This window comes from Neltuma alba, unplaced genomic scaffold (genome assembly GCF_004799145.2).
Source record: "Neltuma alba isolate B1F8T4 unplaced genomic scaffold, ASM479914v2 tig00011289_pilon, whole genome shotgun sequence".
Taxonomy (NCBI): Eukaryota; Viridiplantae; Streptophyta; class Magnoliopsida; order Fabales; family Fabaceae; genus Neltuma; species Neltuma alba.
This window is the reverse complement of record NW_021635998.1, coordinates 682576-697556: the sequence shown is the minus strand read 5'-3', so window position 1 is coordinate 697556 and position 14981 is coordinate 682576. Positions and strand designations below refer to the sequence as shown.

The 14981-nt window shown below is 33.0% G+C and overlaps 2 protein-coding genes across 2 annotated transcripts; one reads left to right on the top strand and one right to left on the bottom strand.

The window, feature by feature from the left end:
* Positions 1-2915: 2915 nt before the first annotated feature.
* LOC114711368 (protein RALF-like 33) lies at positions 2916-3678 on the bottom strand. Its single transcript, XM_028895759.1, has one exon. The coding sequence runs from the start codon at positions 3676-3678 to the stop codon at positions 3178-3180; it is 501 nt and encodes a 166-aa protein (XP_028751592.1). The 3' UTR covers positions 2916-3177.
* Positions 3679-7975: 4297 nt separating this feature from the next.
* On the top strand, positions 7976-9602 carry LOC114711384 (40S ribosomal protein S21). The gene is made up of 4 exons (XM_028895772.1): positions 7976-7994; positions 8451-8536; positions 8624-8756; positions 9369-9602. Exons 2-4 carry the CDS (start codon positions 8487-8489, stop codon positions 9432-9434), a joined length of 249 nt encoding a protein of 82 aa, XP_028751605.1. The 5' UTR covers positions 7976-7994; positions 8451-8486; the 3' UTR covers positions 9435-9602.
* Positions 9603-14981: the final 5379 nt, after the last annotated feature.

The window sequence follows — 14981 nt, the reverse complement described above, 5'->3', positions numbered from 1 at the left end:
AGAGATGAAGGCCATTTTTGTTCTGTAGCAAGTAGTAGCCCATCCACTAGCATGCATTTAAATGAACTAGAAGCAATTACATCTCTATCATTGTTTTTGAGAGTGGGAAGCATCTAGTAACGTGTGTGCTGTTGTTATATGGCATTATACTGCGGTATCTCACTGTTACGTTTTTTTCTGGCAGGATGGACATGATATTGAACACGCAAGACGGAGCCCTGCTGTTATGACAGCTTTTGTAAATACGTAAAAAACTTACTTATCAATTTTATTCTCTTTACAATAGATAAAGAAAGAAGAGTTGCAAGCAGCGAAAAAAAGCGTTGTGCTTTTTAAATCTGTGTCCGCTGAAAGAAGAAAGAAGCCTCTTCTACTTTAGCGTCTAAAATTTTTCCATGGTCTAACTATATATAGATAAGTTGCGTTCTATATCTTATGAGGAACTTATTGCACTATCTTTCTTAATTGAGTTTCTGCTCCTTGCAGGTGCAAAATCTTCTTCAGCAGATGGTAAATCTGTAGCTGAAAGAAAATGTGAAAATTGTCCTTTTTGCATACTTGAGATTAGGGTTTTAAGGTTTTAATGTGCTCCATTTCTTACTTGAAATGCAACAAAACAGGTTCCAGACGATGTCAAACTCCATCGTCTCAAAGGATATCCTTCCTATGATTCCAATCCAAGATTGGTATGTTTCGCTTTTTTTTTTTGGAGGGGGGTTTTGGTGGTGTTGGTTGCGTCAGTCAGATTACATATTTTGTCTTTCATGAGACGCAATTATTTTATCTCACTGTCTGGCCTTGCTACGTCTACAGTTAGATTCTATGTCGTAATATTTTTGTTCTGGTTAGCCCTGGCATAACCTGCTTCTACCCCTTTCCAACGGTAGTCTTTTTCCCTGTGGAAGGTTAGAGTTTTAGGGGGTTGGGACTGGAATTTTCTTTACAAAGGTTCACCATGATTTTGTTTTTCATTTCCACAGCAAAATAACAAGTTCATGGTAAGTCGTTTCTCGCCATATTTTCTTTTCATACACGTATAAATGTTTGCCATCTCATTTTAGACTTCGAGGTATTTCAACAAATATCATTGCTTATATGGAGATTAATAAAATGAATATAGTTTTGATCAATGATTCCTTAACTCTGATGCACTTGATGAGATGGGGGGCAGGATAAACGACCTAGAGCAGAGCATCAAAGAACTCAGAGCTGAAATGGGAATGGAAGGCTCACTGTCTTCTTCAGTTCCTACAAGGGAGAAGTCCCCCTTGAGAGAGTTTAATCTCAAGGAAAAGAACAGCTGAACGTGACAGAGGTTGGTGATAGCGGTTGGTAGTGGTTCACATCAAATCATGATATGTTTTGTTTTTGCCCCCTCTCCTTCACAGCCTCTCGAGGATTAATCCATATATATTATTATCTTAACCATGCCTTTTTCCTTGTTCACGGAAAACTAAAGTGCTGGAATCTCACCATACCATAAATTATCTGCACCATAAAGAACTTGCAAAATTCAAAACTTCCTAGAAACTGAGACTTTCCTCTCATCCGTATTGTTGACATCTAAATAATATAATCATGATCTTTGACAGCTGGGCAGGGTCTCTTAAACTATATGTATCGGTATTCTGATTTGTGGACCCATTGCATTAAAAAAAAAAAAAAGGGCATCATATATTATTGTCTTGGTTATTATTATCTGTGAATCCAGCCTCAGCATCGCATGCTAGTGCCAGCCAAGTAAGTATATATTAAATTTGAAATTGAAATACGTGAAGGTGTGAATGTGGAATAAAGAGGAAGGTTCCTTTGATTAGGGCAATTCGGTGGTGATGGAGAAGATGATGATCGTTGTAAGGAAGACAAGAGGACAAAGGGCTGTGAGGTGGATTTTGGTTGGCACTAAAAAAAAAAGTGCGAAGATGCCGTAATAATAGTGGGAGAAGCGCGTTCACTGATTTTGATTGATGCACATAATAATGCATGTGAGGCTGCCTTTTAATGGAAGATAAGAATAGCATTTATCAAAAAGAAAACTTATGAGAGTGATGTTTATAAAAAGCAGTTTTTTCTGTGACTCACCAAAATAAAAATAAAAAAAGTGATTTTCTTTTTTGTTTTAAAAAGGTTTTTTAATTGAAAGTAGACAGTACAGGGATTAGCGTGTCATGTAATTATGTGATCACTAACTGAACCTAATTGTTGCGTATTTGTATATGATGACTGAACTACCGACGAAAGCCTTATGTAATTAATTCTTTTTAATGGATAATATTAAGACAGGCAGTCGTACTTTGTGGCTGGGAACAGTAAGTGAATTTTTTTTAAAAAAAATCAACAATAATTATTTTATCCTCATCATTAAATTAAAAATACGGAGAATCATTGACAGACGTGTCAAGAAATTGTCTTTTTTTTAAAAAGAAAAAGTATTCCTTCGGGTGAAAAGAATTATTGAAAAAGAATAGAAAACTGAAATTACAAGATGGGCCTCACATCACGCCTTTTTTTCCCGGAAGCTCCTCAATTTCAACGAAAGGAAAAAAGGACTGTCCTTGACTGTTGAGAGAAGAAAACGTAACAGTGAAAAGCAAAACCAAAAAGAGTTCCATTTTTATTACCATTCCCGCTTTCATCACCATCCAAACCTCCAGAAAACCATCCCATCATTTCACAATTCACACTCCATTCATTTGCCTTTCCAAAAGAAAAAAAAAAATACTTTTCAAATAACCATCACAATGGTTCTTGACATAATCCTCCAGTAATTTTCCCAGAAATGTAAGGAAAAAAACAGGGTGGAGGAGGAGGAGGAGGAGGAAAAAACACCACAAACATCTAAATCAGATCAATCTCATTAGGGGAAGAACTAGGAAAAAATAATGTATGAAGAGATATAGCCATAGGGAAGAAGAAACAGAAGAAACGCAAGCAACATGTGATAAATGATCAGAATAATACAAACAATTTGGACATATGCGCACAATTTACCAAGAAAACAAGAATGTGTACCTAAATTACAATACATCCATCACCAGATTTTATTCAATCTCTCTACTTCCCTCCTACTTGTATATAGCAGCAGACTTCTTCCCAATAAACTCATCAGGTAAAAATTAAATAAAATAAAATAAAGTTAAATAAAGAAGGAAAATCAGGAAGAACAGATAAAGAATTTCAACCCCTGCATCGAGTGATTCTGCTGCATCCGCGACGGTAGGGATTCGCCTGAGCACCGGGCCGGCAATTGTAGTAGGAAGCACCACGTCTCGAGCAGGGTACAGTGTTCCTCCTCAGCGCACCGTAGCTTATGTACCTACGTCCTGCCAGAATGCGGCGGTTTGTCTCCGAGTCCATCTCGAACTCCGACCCGAACAACCCGTCCTCAGAAAGCAGACACTCCCCGATAGATCCGCGACACTCCGATTTCATCGGGAAGAAGCCGATTTCGTTGTCGCCGATGAAATCGACGGTGGTTGATGATGAAAGAGACACGTGTACGGCTAAGATCGCGCACAGCACGAAGAAACCATAGAAGCCTGATGAGCTCCCCATTTTTTCTCTCTGGTTCTTCAGTTCGGCAACAGTAGAGGGGAGATTGGGGCCTTCCAGACTATATGAGACCGTTGATGTAAAAATACCTCTACTTTTGAGAATAATTACGAACGCTGCCACCATCTTTAAGGAAAATTAGATCTAAGGGCCAAAACGTTAGACTATTTAAATTACAACAACGATTTGCCCTGAAATTTTGTGGAAGTTTTTATAAAATCTGTTTAAAAATATTATAATTACATAAAATTATTAATAATTTTAATATTAAAAATTAATTTCGATTTTCATTTTGATTTTTTAACAAATCGCGTATCTCAGGGTAATTGTCTCTTTCTTTAACTTTGTGTTTGCTTTGCTTGTGATTTAAGTATGTCGCTCCTTTTTGCGGACAGCACCCAGTAAATAATAATGTTTCAATTGATTTATATTTATCTATGTTTATTTAATTTATATATGTTTCCGTGATAATTGATTTAATTTTGTTACTCGAAATCATAGATAAATTATTGGACAACAATTAGAAGTTTTTGCTAATTCATTATCGTAATTTAATTCAACTATTCGCTTCGGACTTTATTATAAAAAATTGTTATAAAAATTTGCCTAAAAATATTATATTCGCTTCTGTCGTCATTATAAAAATTTGCTGTGTATTTTTTCTTAAGAATTAATTTCATCAGCCTTATATTTTTAATAAATAATAAAATTTTGTAATTAATTAGTGAAAATTCTCTAACTAATAATTTTATTAAAAATAATTTATAATCAAAAATAATTTTTAAAAAATAGTAAATTGAAATTTGTAAATAAAAACGGAGGAAATATTAAATAGAACGTGACGGCGACCAAGGCATCGATATCACCATTAAGCCAGTTGGAAGCCACCCAATGAGTGATAATGATTTTTGGCTGTCGATATACTAATTTAAATTGATGGCAAAAAAAAAAACAAATAATGGTTTAAATTAGCTAACGAGCAGTCTAGAAATAATTTTAGTAACAATCAAGATCCGGTTTTAAATCAAAATATATGTAATTCAGTAATTATAAAATTTTCTACTACAAGCGAATTTGTGCAACATTTGGGGATAGTTATTGTATAATTATTTTCAAATTAAAATTTTAATTTAAGCATCTCATTAAAAAACAAGATGCCAATAAACATTTTTCTGAAAAAATTGTTTTATCGACTAAAAGAATTTTCCGAGCGTTTCCTTTGAAGTTCTTCTTCTTCTTCTTCTTTGGTTCTTTCATAAAATTGAAGAACTGTTGCATTTTAAAGAGACAAAGCATACTTCCATGATATTTGATTGTCCAGTGCTTTATGCCTAACCATTCAATAAAGAAAAGAAGGTGAGACAAAGTTTTTTTAATTAGTCAATATTTTAAATTATTCGTCTTTCTTTATCTGATGTCTTTTTTAAGGGAATCTATGCAATGTGTACAACAAGAGTTTTTTTTTTCGGTTGTTCCTTAGCTGTGAATGTGTTATACTCTTCCGGTCCTAAATATAAGACCCTTATACTAATGTGTATAAGGGTCTTATATTTAGGACTGGAGAAGCATGTATTGATTATTTGATTAGCTATAAATAGTTGGTCGAGGTATTATTATAATTTTCATATTAAAGGACCTATGTTCTTTTCACTTTGATTATAATTATGTAATAGATATTATTAAATTAAATTGGAGCATTACTATACTTAATTATGAGGAAGAGTTGGTGTGGAATTTATTAAAGCAAAAAATAGTAAAGAATAGTTTGAGGTTGTCCCAACATATGCAAAGCGATGATAAGGATAGATCAAATAGCATAAAACATTATAAAAAGAGGTTAAAGAACACTTTAAAAAAGCACTCATCAAAGTTATTGTTAAAGACGTTTGGATAGTAATTTATTTAAATTTTTTTGTTGTTGCCCAAAGTATCTTCTCACTTGAACGGTAAAAGACTAATCTTTCGGAGTATTATCAAACACGGTAGCAGGGACCCCTCCTAATAGTATTTTTTTTCATACATACTGCTCTAATAATCGAACACAGCACATGATGTTTTATTCAAACTTTTAGTTATTGATAAAATACAATAACTATGTATGGTCTATTTAGCAAACCCGGGTAAGGTTTATTATTATTGATAATGTATACAGTATAAATTCTCAATCTTATTTAAAAAGAATCTAACAACACTGTACAAAATCAATTTCATGAAATGAAAAATTAGGCTGACTATGTGAATGTTTGGATGTGCTTATCATAAGCATCTTTATATAAATCGAAACAAAACTGCCCTCGCATGCTTGGGGTAGTATACTGTAAATTATAATTAAAAAAAATATTTTTAAAAGCTTGAACCTTCGTTCCGGATCAACCTCCAATAAGCGTGAAGAGAGAGGGAACGAATAATATAAAAATTTGGAGCCATTGAATGAGAAGGCTATGGCAATGGTGCATGATTAGGGTGTTGACAGGAGAGAGGGACATGAATGAATGTGAAGATTGGAATTTCAATGCCATGGCTGCAATGGCACCAACAATTTTCAATGGCCCTCTGAAAACGACACCAACTTTGAGTTTGGATTATTTTTAATTCTTCATATTAAAAATAGATGGACACATAACAATAGATTCCATCTATTTATGTGTGGGTCTCACAAAGGCTTCATTGTATTTGTATTCTTCTCTCTTTTTAATCCGGCAATTAAGCTAATTGCAAGCCCTAAGTCTAGTCTAGACACTCCAGTCCCATCAATATTTTTCACCCAACATATAATACAGAGGTTTTATGGGAGAATTTTATTATAAGACCTTAGAATCAGGATAAAAGAATCGTAAAATTGCACTGCAAGCTCCAGACAAAACTAAAATTATGTTTTAATGTTTAATGATCAAAATGTACTGACATAAAACCCCTCTTACATTTACCACATATATTGTATAATCAGCAAGCCATTAACATTTCTTAACAATATAATACAAAGTGTTATATATAAAATAAACCAAATTTCAAAATCAAGTTTGAATGAATTTGTTGTATTAGTTACGCTTCCTTATTAATTGGTCTGTGAAAAAAAAATGTTAATAGGACCTTTATTTTGCAGACAAGTTTTGATCATAGTGGGCTTTACTTTTGCATCTACCTCTTTTAATATTTTATCTCAAGTCGCTGTGGGAATCAATGTAATATTACAGGGTACACATGAGGACACCTGCGCATAGTTGCACAAAAAAGAAGTACTTAATATAATATCTTATTTGATTTTTATTTTAGTCTTAAATATAAGACTTCAATCTACTTTATCTCTCATATTTATCATTTTTTTTCAAGATAGTCCTCTAATAATGGTAATTCTAGATAACAAACTTGATTAGTAAGGATATTTTAAGAAAAACAACACTTATTCATTACAAATAACTAACTTAACTAAGTTTCTTAATCTCCCCAAATTAGTCAACTGGGTCTTATAATTAGGACCGGAGGTAGTATAAAATTATTACTTCGTATTTTGTTCAATTAAAACTAAAAATTCTCACCTCCATTTCAAAATGTTGAATAACTTATTTACATAAATACAGAAAAATATGTTATACTCCTTCGATCCTTAATATAGAACCCAATTATTGAGTTAGTTTTGGTTCTAAATATATGATTAATTTCTCATATTTATCAATTTTCTCTAAATTACCCCTATAGATACTTCTTCAACCATAATCAGGTAGAAGAGAAAGATAAGGTATTAAAAAAGATGATTATGGTATTTTAGGAAAAACGTGTCACATTTTTTATAATTAACTAATTTACCTAATTTCTTTAATTTAATTAAATTAGTTAAATAGGTCTTATATTAAGGACCGGACGACTATTATACTACCTTCAGTCCTAATTATAAGAGCCAGTTAACTAATTTGAGGAGATTAAGGAAGTAAGTTGAGTTAGTTACTTGTTCTAAATAGGTATTGTCTTTCCTAAAATATCTTTACTAATCAAGTGTATTGACTAGAACTATCATTGTTAGAAGGGCTACTTTAAAAAAGTGTATCAATATAAGAGATAAAGTGGATTGAAATCTTATATTTAGAATCAAAATAAAAATTAAATAGGATTTTAATTAAGGTAGTATTAATATATTGTGCAGATATGTAAATACAACAAGAGTTCCCCTGCGTTTACGGCTAACAGTGTTTTTTATCCCCCCATAAAAAAGAAGATTGCCAATGGACTGTGATTATAAATTATTTTCTTCGATCCAACTACTTTGGGCCTCATATGGGCTGCGGTTGCCAAGGTCCAGACAACAATTATAAATATTTGGGCTTCATAAGAAGGACGTCAAGCCCGGCCCATTATGAGTGAAACTAGGTTTTTCTCTTTTATATCAGTCGTCTTCTTCTCCGGCCCCGCCTCAGTCAGACTAGCTCTCCAGTTCGGCGCTTCCTTCGGTACGCTCTCTCTCTCGCTCTCCCCCGGCTTATCTCGTTTGTTCGCTGTTGAGCTTTCCTGTTCGTATATCTCAATTTCGCAATTTTTCTTGTCCTTCTTCCGGGGATTCGCCGATTAGGGGAACGATCTTTGACAATCGCCAGACTAGGAAGAACGCGGCTTTTTTCATAGTTTTTCTTCATTGGTAGCGGGTGAATTTTTTCCCGAAATATATCTGGGATGTGTGAATAACCTGTTTGAACAAATTTGATGTGTTATGTTCGAGTCATCAATATGCTGGGATGTGTGTATACATTGGACCTCCTTTAATCTGCTATTTAATGTTCGGGGTTAATTTTCTCTTGGAAGTCTCAGTTATGAAAACAATTATAAACGCGGCCTTTTCATGGGCTGGACATTTGCTTTGTTAACAGTGTGGCTCTTACATTTTCTTCTGAATGCGGTTGTTTTTCTAGATTTTCAACAGAGAAGGTTAGGCAATATCATAAAAGATGCAGAACGAGGAAGGTCAAATCACGGAGCTTTACATCCCAAGAAAATGGTATGCGTCTAAATTTGCTCAAGATTTTTGGATTTTGTGTCTTGACTGTTCTTGGTGGAGTTTGAACTTATGTACTGCATTATGCAGCTCCGCAACAAACAGACTGATCACTGCTAAGGATCATGCTTCTGTTCAGATTAACATTGGGCATTTGGATGAGAACGGCATCTATAGTGGCAATTTTTCTACATTTGCCCTATGTGGTTTTATTCGTGCACAGGTCTGTTTGCTTTATATGATCACTTTCCTACTTATATGTTATTGTATTGCAGTGTATTATTATATTACCAGGTTTTTATCTGTGTCCTCAGCGAAAGTAATGTGTTTTTGAAAGAAGTGGACCATATTTTGAGTTGAAGTCATAGTGATATCTATACCACATTCCTTCCTTGTATTAAATTTGCTGCTTCTTGTATGCATATATATTGGTATGTTGCTTTTGTTTGCAGCGCAGTATATTGAACGATCTATCAAAGAATTATGTTAGGGCTTGTTTCTGTCTGCTGGCTTCCTTATTGTTTTACATTTACTCGTGGAGAGATTGAGAGTTAGGTTGTGATCTCTGATTGACTTGTCGGATAGCTAAGTATATCTCAAGGTTCTACCTTGGCTATATTACTTGAGAAATGCTATGCAGCAGAAACCCTTGTTTAACATGATACTATGATTCTGATGTTTAGTCGGCAAGCATAAGGTTCTACCTAGGCTATATTATTGAAGAAATGCTATGCAGTAGAAATTCAAGTGTAACATGATACTATGGTTCTGATATTTAAGCGGCAAGCATAAGGTGTTCATGCTTTTAATTAGAATCTTCGATTTGCATTTCCAGGGAGATGCTGACAGTGCATTAGATCGATTGTGGCAGAAGAAGAGAGCCGAAGTCAAGCAACAATAGATGACGAAGCTAGTTTTACCCCCCTAAAATTGCGAGTTTATATTTTTTAGCTATGAATTTTGTGGCACTTGTTTTGTTCCTATGGTACCTTTTAAGAGAAGTTTCCTTTTGACTTATGAATTATTGACGGATTTTTGTGCGCTTCCTCTAGTTCTTGATTTTCCCTTTTACATTGCCCTAGCTGGTCCTGTTTATGGTCTATCTGGAATGCAATATTTTGGGACAGACAGGACAAGGTATTGGTTGGCTCGGCAGAAATAGCTAGTTGAGTAAAAGGAAGTCCGAGGTCTCTGCTTAAGCTGCTACAATGGAAGGATTAAAGCCTTTGAATCATCAGCTCTACGTTCATCTCAATATTTTTCGTTTCTTAACTTTCTATGACATTGAAGTCGGTTAGGTTTTGAAGGATTTAATACGCTAAACTATTGAGAAAGTATTTTAAAGGGAATATTTGGCATGGAAGCCAAATTACTATTACTATGTTTTAAAAAGTGATTTGACAGTATACAAAGTAAGTATATGAAAATAGTTCTATTTTAACTTGTGTAAAAGTGGTTTTAAAAAGTATTTTTGGTGAAAACCCAACATCCCATGAAAAGCGACCAATCATCATTTCAAACAATGAGCTTGGCTAAAAATGTGTTCGAGGTGCCTGCATTGTAAGTACATGGAATTTTGTCCTGCCCTCGCCGCATTTCACGAGTTAAACCGTTATTTTTGTTAATGGGTTGGGTTAAGGTGGTGTCGAGAATTTCTTGGCGGAAGTTGCTTCAATCTTGTACTGTTGATGCCTTCTCACTAACTTGAAATTCTTGTTGAACGAATTGAAAAATATTCTCTTCGGTTTAAAATCTAAGTTAAATTTTATATATTTATGTTTATCAAGAAACTAGTTAAAATCAATTTAAAACAATAAATATGTAATAAATATGAGATAAAAAAATAAATATATGGAAGACCTACTTTGCCTTGGAATCCATAAACCTGAGACGTTGAAACTCGGGACTTGGGAGTATCGTGATCCGAAGTAGGCGGAAGTGAAGCATATTAACAGTACTAATAACAGATTATGTGCTGATCATTGAGCTAATTAAAGGTTAAGCTTATCTTAAGCTTTTGTGGTGAATATGTGGGCCAGCAATAATTTTTTTTCAGCCAAACACAAAATAGTATTCACAATAAAATTACTTACAAGTTAAAAATACTACCTCCGTTTTTTTTTGGTAAACAAACGGGCCCAAAGCCCAAAGCAACCTCAAAAACACATCCTACGGAACCTAACCTTCACCAACACGTTCAGATTCACTTTCACTTCCAACTTCATATGCTTCCATTTCTAACGTCATCCTCAAAGTTAACCGCGGCGTGTCCCAGATCTAAAAATCTCTCTCCATTCGAAGGCCCATTTTTGCCAGATTATCTGCACAACTATTCATCTTTGTTGGAATCACTGTGGTCTTCAACTCCCATCTCCTATCAATCATCTCCCAAGCTTTCCTTTTCAAACCACTCTGAAAGCCATCTTCCAAGCTCTTGCCTTCGCCCATTTTACTATAATCTCTGAGTCAGATTCCACTTCCACCTTTCTAAACCCCATATTCCAAGCCAAGTTCAGTCCTTCCACCAGCCCCCATAACTCTGCATTTTTCACGCTGCAGATTCCAATTTTTTTAGAATAACCACTAGTCCATTTTCCATCACTATTTCTGATTAGCCCCCCACAGGCCGCTACTCCAGGGTCCCCAAGACAGGAAAGATCAGAGTTAAGTTTTACCCAATCTCTGTTAGGTTTGCACCATTTCACAGTCTTACCGGCACATTCATTCTTTCGCATGTTATCTTTGGTTTTTGCCTGCATACACTCAACAGCTAGAGCCCAACTCTTCATGATCAATTCGCTCGGGTCCTTTGTCTTCCTGTTGAAAATCTTGTCGTTCCTACTTCTCCACAGATTCCAACATGTGACACCAAAGGTCACTGCCCACGGTATGCCTTTAACCCTTCTCTTATCAGTAAGGTTAATTTCAAGCCATCTTGAGAGTACGTCTATGTAAAAAGATTGCTGGACTGTTTTGCATGTGTTGTTCCATACCTCTTTCGCCTGGATGCAGTCCCTAAGCACATGTATTGTAGTTTCGAGTCTTCCACACTCTTCACAACTTCCACTAACACCCCATCTACTGAATACGAGAGTCTTGGTGTGCAATCTGTCCTGAGTTGCTAGGGGTGGAAACAGGCCAGACGGCCTGTCAGGGGCTTATGGCCTGGCTTGCATTTGGCCTGCCCTGTTTCCCAAAAAAGATAGGCTCAGGCCTGTTTGAAGGCCTGTTTAGTTAAACAGGCCAGGCTTAGGCTTTTTAAAAAGCTTGTTAAGCCTATTAGGCCAGCCTGGGCCTGTTAGGGATTTATAATCATAATATATGAAAAAAATTAATTAATGCTATTATTGTTAATGTGCTCTTTTAATTTATTTTTTAATTTTAATATATAGTTAATAGCTTAATCTTTTCTTAGATTTTGAAGTTTAGATGACAAGTGAAGATAAAAATATAATTTAAAATAATAATATCAACAAATAATGTGATTTTTAAATCTTAAAAATATAAAGAAAATAGGAAAGAAAAATTTTGTTCCAAGAATGATAAATTAACTAACTTACGTATTATGTTAATTTAAGTATGATACCCTCTTTATTCATTATAAATTAGTGTTTTTTCCTCTTTATTTATTTGTCTTAATTTTAATTTTTTGTGTGTACTTAAACATAGTCTTATTCCAAATTTTAACATATAATTACAATTAGTTTTCAATAATATTCTTATAAATTATAATTAAGATTTAAAATAGTACTTATGATACTAAAATTTAAATAAAAGACAAGACTAAAAATTTAATTATTATGTACGTTTTTTTAATTTTAGCTTTTTTAAAAAAAATAATTATTATAATTTGAATTTTTTTAAAATACAGGCCTTTTAACAGGCCAGGCCAAGCCTTTATACAGGCCAGGCTCAGGCTGAAAAATAAGCCTGTAACAAGCCACAAGCCAGGCTCAGGCCAATAGGCTCCAAAACAGGCCTGGCCTGTTAAGAGCAAAGCCTGGCCTGGCCTGTTTCCACCTTATGAGCTGCTACCTCTGTTTTTTAATATAAAAGTTGCTTGATTAATTTGAATGGATTAAAAAAAATTAGTTAGACTAGTTATTTATAATAAATCTGTATTGATCTTTCTAAAATATCTTTTTTAATCAAGTATATTGACTAGAATTATCATTATTACAATGATAACCTTAAAAAAAGATAAATATGAAAGATAAAATAAATTGAGATCTTATACTTACTATCAAAATAAAAATCAAGCCATCTTTTATATTACGAAGCAGAAATAGTACTTAATAATTCTATTTCAGGAAAATTAAAATTAAAGGGCGGCAAGAATTATGACATAGAGACTCTAGGGAGGCTTTTTAGACAGGGTGGAGTCCCGGTCAATTGGGGAAGCGAGGAGGAGTGTGGGTGGATGGCCTTTGCATGCGGGTCTAAAAGGCCTCTTTGAATTACCCAAAAATTAAAAAAATAAAACTATTATACAATAATTCTATCTCTCATTCTTAATATGAGATTAATTTAAATAAATTAAAAAATTAGTTAAATTAGTTATTTATAATAAATAAACGCTGTATTTCTTAAAATATTAATAAATAGATGTTGTCTTTTTAAAAATATCATTATTAATTATGTGTCATTTGATGAAACATTTAATATATGTAATTTTCTTGGGTTCTTAATTTAAAAGTTAATTTAAATTTTAATTTGATTCTAAATATAAAATATTAATATATTTTATTTCTTATATTTATCTATTTTATTCAAGATGTAACAAATATTTAACGGATGCAATTCTTTTTCACATATGCGCAAAAAGAGTTGTACTCACTAAAAATACATTGTACCCCGAGCTTTTGTGCAGTAAATTTTATAATGCGGAATTTTTTAAACAATTTCCCCTGTATTTTCATAACATCTAAAATTTTTAGGTTTTTTCACATACGGCGTAAATGACTTTTGAAGTCGTTCACGCATGAAAGATTTTACATTTTCCTAGCGTGCAAAAAAAAAAGAATTTCTGACACTTTGTTAATTTTGTGCAAGAATAAGAATTTTTGACAATTTTTCCTACTCACTCATCCATCATATTATCGTTAAATATTTAAAAACTCCATGCAGAAGCAAACTGGTTCCTTTTTTTTTTTTTTTTCACCCACCTGGTTAATTTGAACATGCCACATCGGAAAAGGAAATTATATAAATCCTGAGTCCCAAATATAATTAATAATTGTTTCTAAAAATACACCTTGGAAGTAAAATTAATATTTTCTAGCTAGATAGCTGGGGTTAAAATATTGTGATCTTAAATACAGGATAACGGTGGAAAAGAAAAATAATTTCTATATAATTCATATATTTTGGTACCCCTTAACCTATGTATTTTATTAATATTAGAATTTTTTTTTTGCCATGTGAGGGATGGAGGAATTACTTGGTATTGAACATGCCACGTCGGAAAAAAAGAAAAAACAAAATTACCCTCCTCTGTCTTATATAGATCCTAAGTCCCAAATATAATTAATAATTGTTTCTAAAATACACCTTGGAAGTAAAATTAATATTTTCTAGCTAGATAGATAGCTGGGGTTTTAAAATATTGTGATCCTAAATACAGGATAAAGGTGTAAAAAAAATTAATTTTTAGATAATTCATATATTTTGGTACCTCGTTAACCTATGTATTTTATTAATATTAGAATTTTTTTTTTTGCCATGTTGAGGGATGGAAGAATTACTAGGTGGGTAAAAAAAAAAAAAAAAAGGAACCAGTTTGCTTCTGCGTGGAGTTTTTAAATATTTAACGATGATATGATAGATGAATAAATAGGAAAATTGTTAGAGATTCTTATTCTTACACAAACTGGCATAGTGTCGAAACTCTTTTTTTTGTACGCATGGGTGAATAGGAAAAAATGAAATTGTTCACGTGAAGAACGATTTTAAAAGTCATTTATGTCAAGAACGACTTGTGTATAATTTGAAAGTTATTCACATAAAAAACAATTTTAAGTGCAGCATATTAGTAAATAATTTTACTGTTTATAGTATTTTAGTAAAAAAGCCAAATTTTTACTTAGAAGCTTTAGATATATTCAGATTTTTTTAAAAACAAATTTGTCTAAAAAATTAAAAGTTGTAGCAATATTTTTTTGTGGTTGAAAATATTGACGATCAACATTTCGATTTTAACAGCTAATGTTAGTTTTTTGATAATAAAAACTAATTTTATTAAGATTTTAAATTGTGAGACAATTTTTTTTAAAAAAAGTTTTATCTGCTGTAAATCAAATCAACTTCATAATGATATTCAACATGCGTGCGCGCGTGTTTTGTTTTCGATTTTGAGAAAAAGTACCAAAGTTTGACTATGTGTTTGGATTCACGTTTTCAACGGAAAATGTGCATCAGAAACGTACGTTTTTTGCAGGTGGAGGTTTCA

Bases quoted from the DNA above. Each gene is read 5' to 3' on its own strand.
- LOC114711368 (XM_028895759.1), bottom strand. From the start codon at position 3,678: ATGGTGGCAGCGTTCGTAATTATTCTCAAAAGTAGAGGTATTTTTACA.
- LOC114711384 (XM_028895772.1), top strand. From the start codon at position 8,487: ATGCAGAACGAGGAAGGTCAAATCACGGAGCTTTACATCCCAAGAAAA. The intron at 8,537-8,623 runs GTATGCGTCTAA...TGCATTATGCAG, and splicing joins CTTTACATCCCAAGAAAATG to CTCCGCAACAAACAGACTGA. The intron at 8,757-9,368 runs GTCTGTTTGCTT...TTGCATTTCCAG, and splicing joins GTGGTTTTATTCGTGCACAG to GGAGATGCTGACAGTGCATT.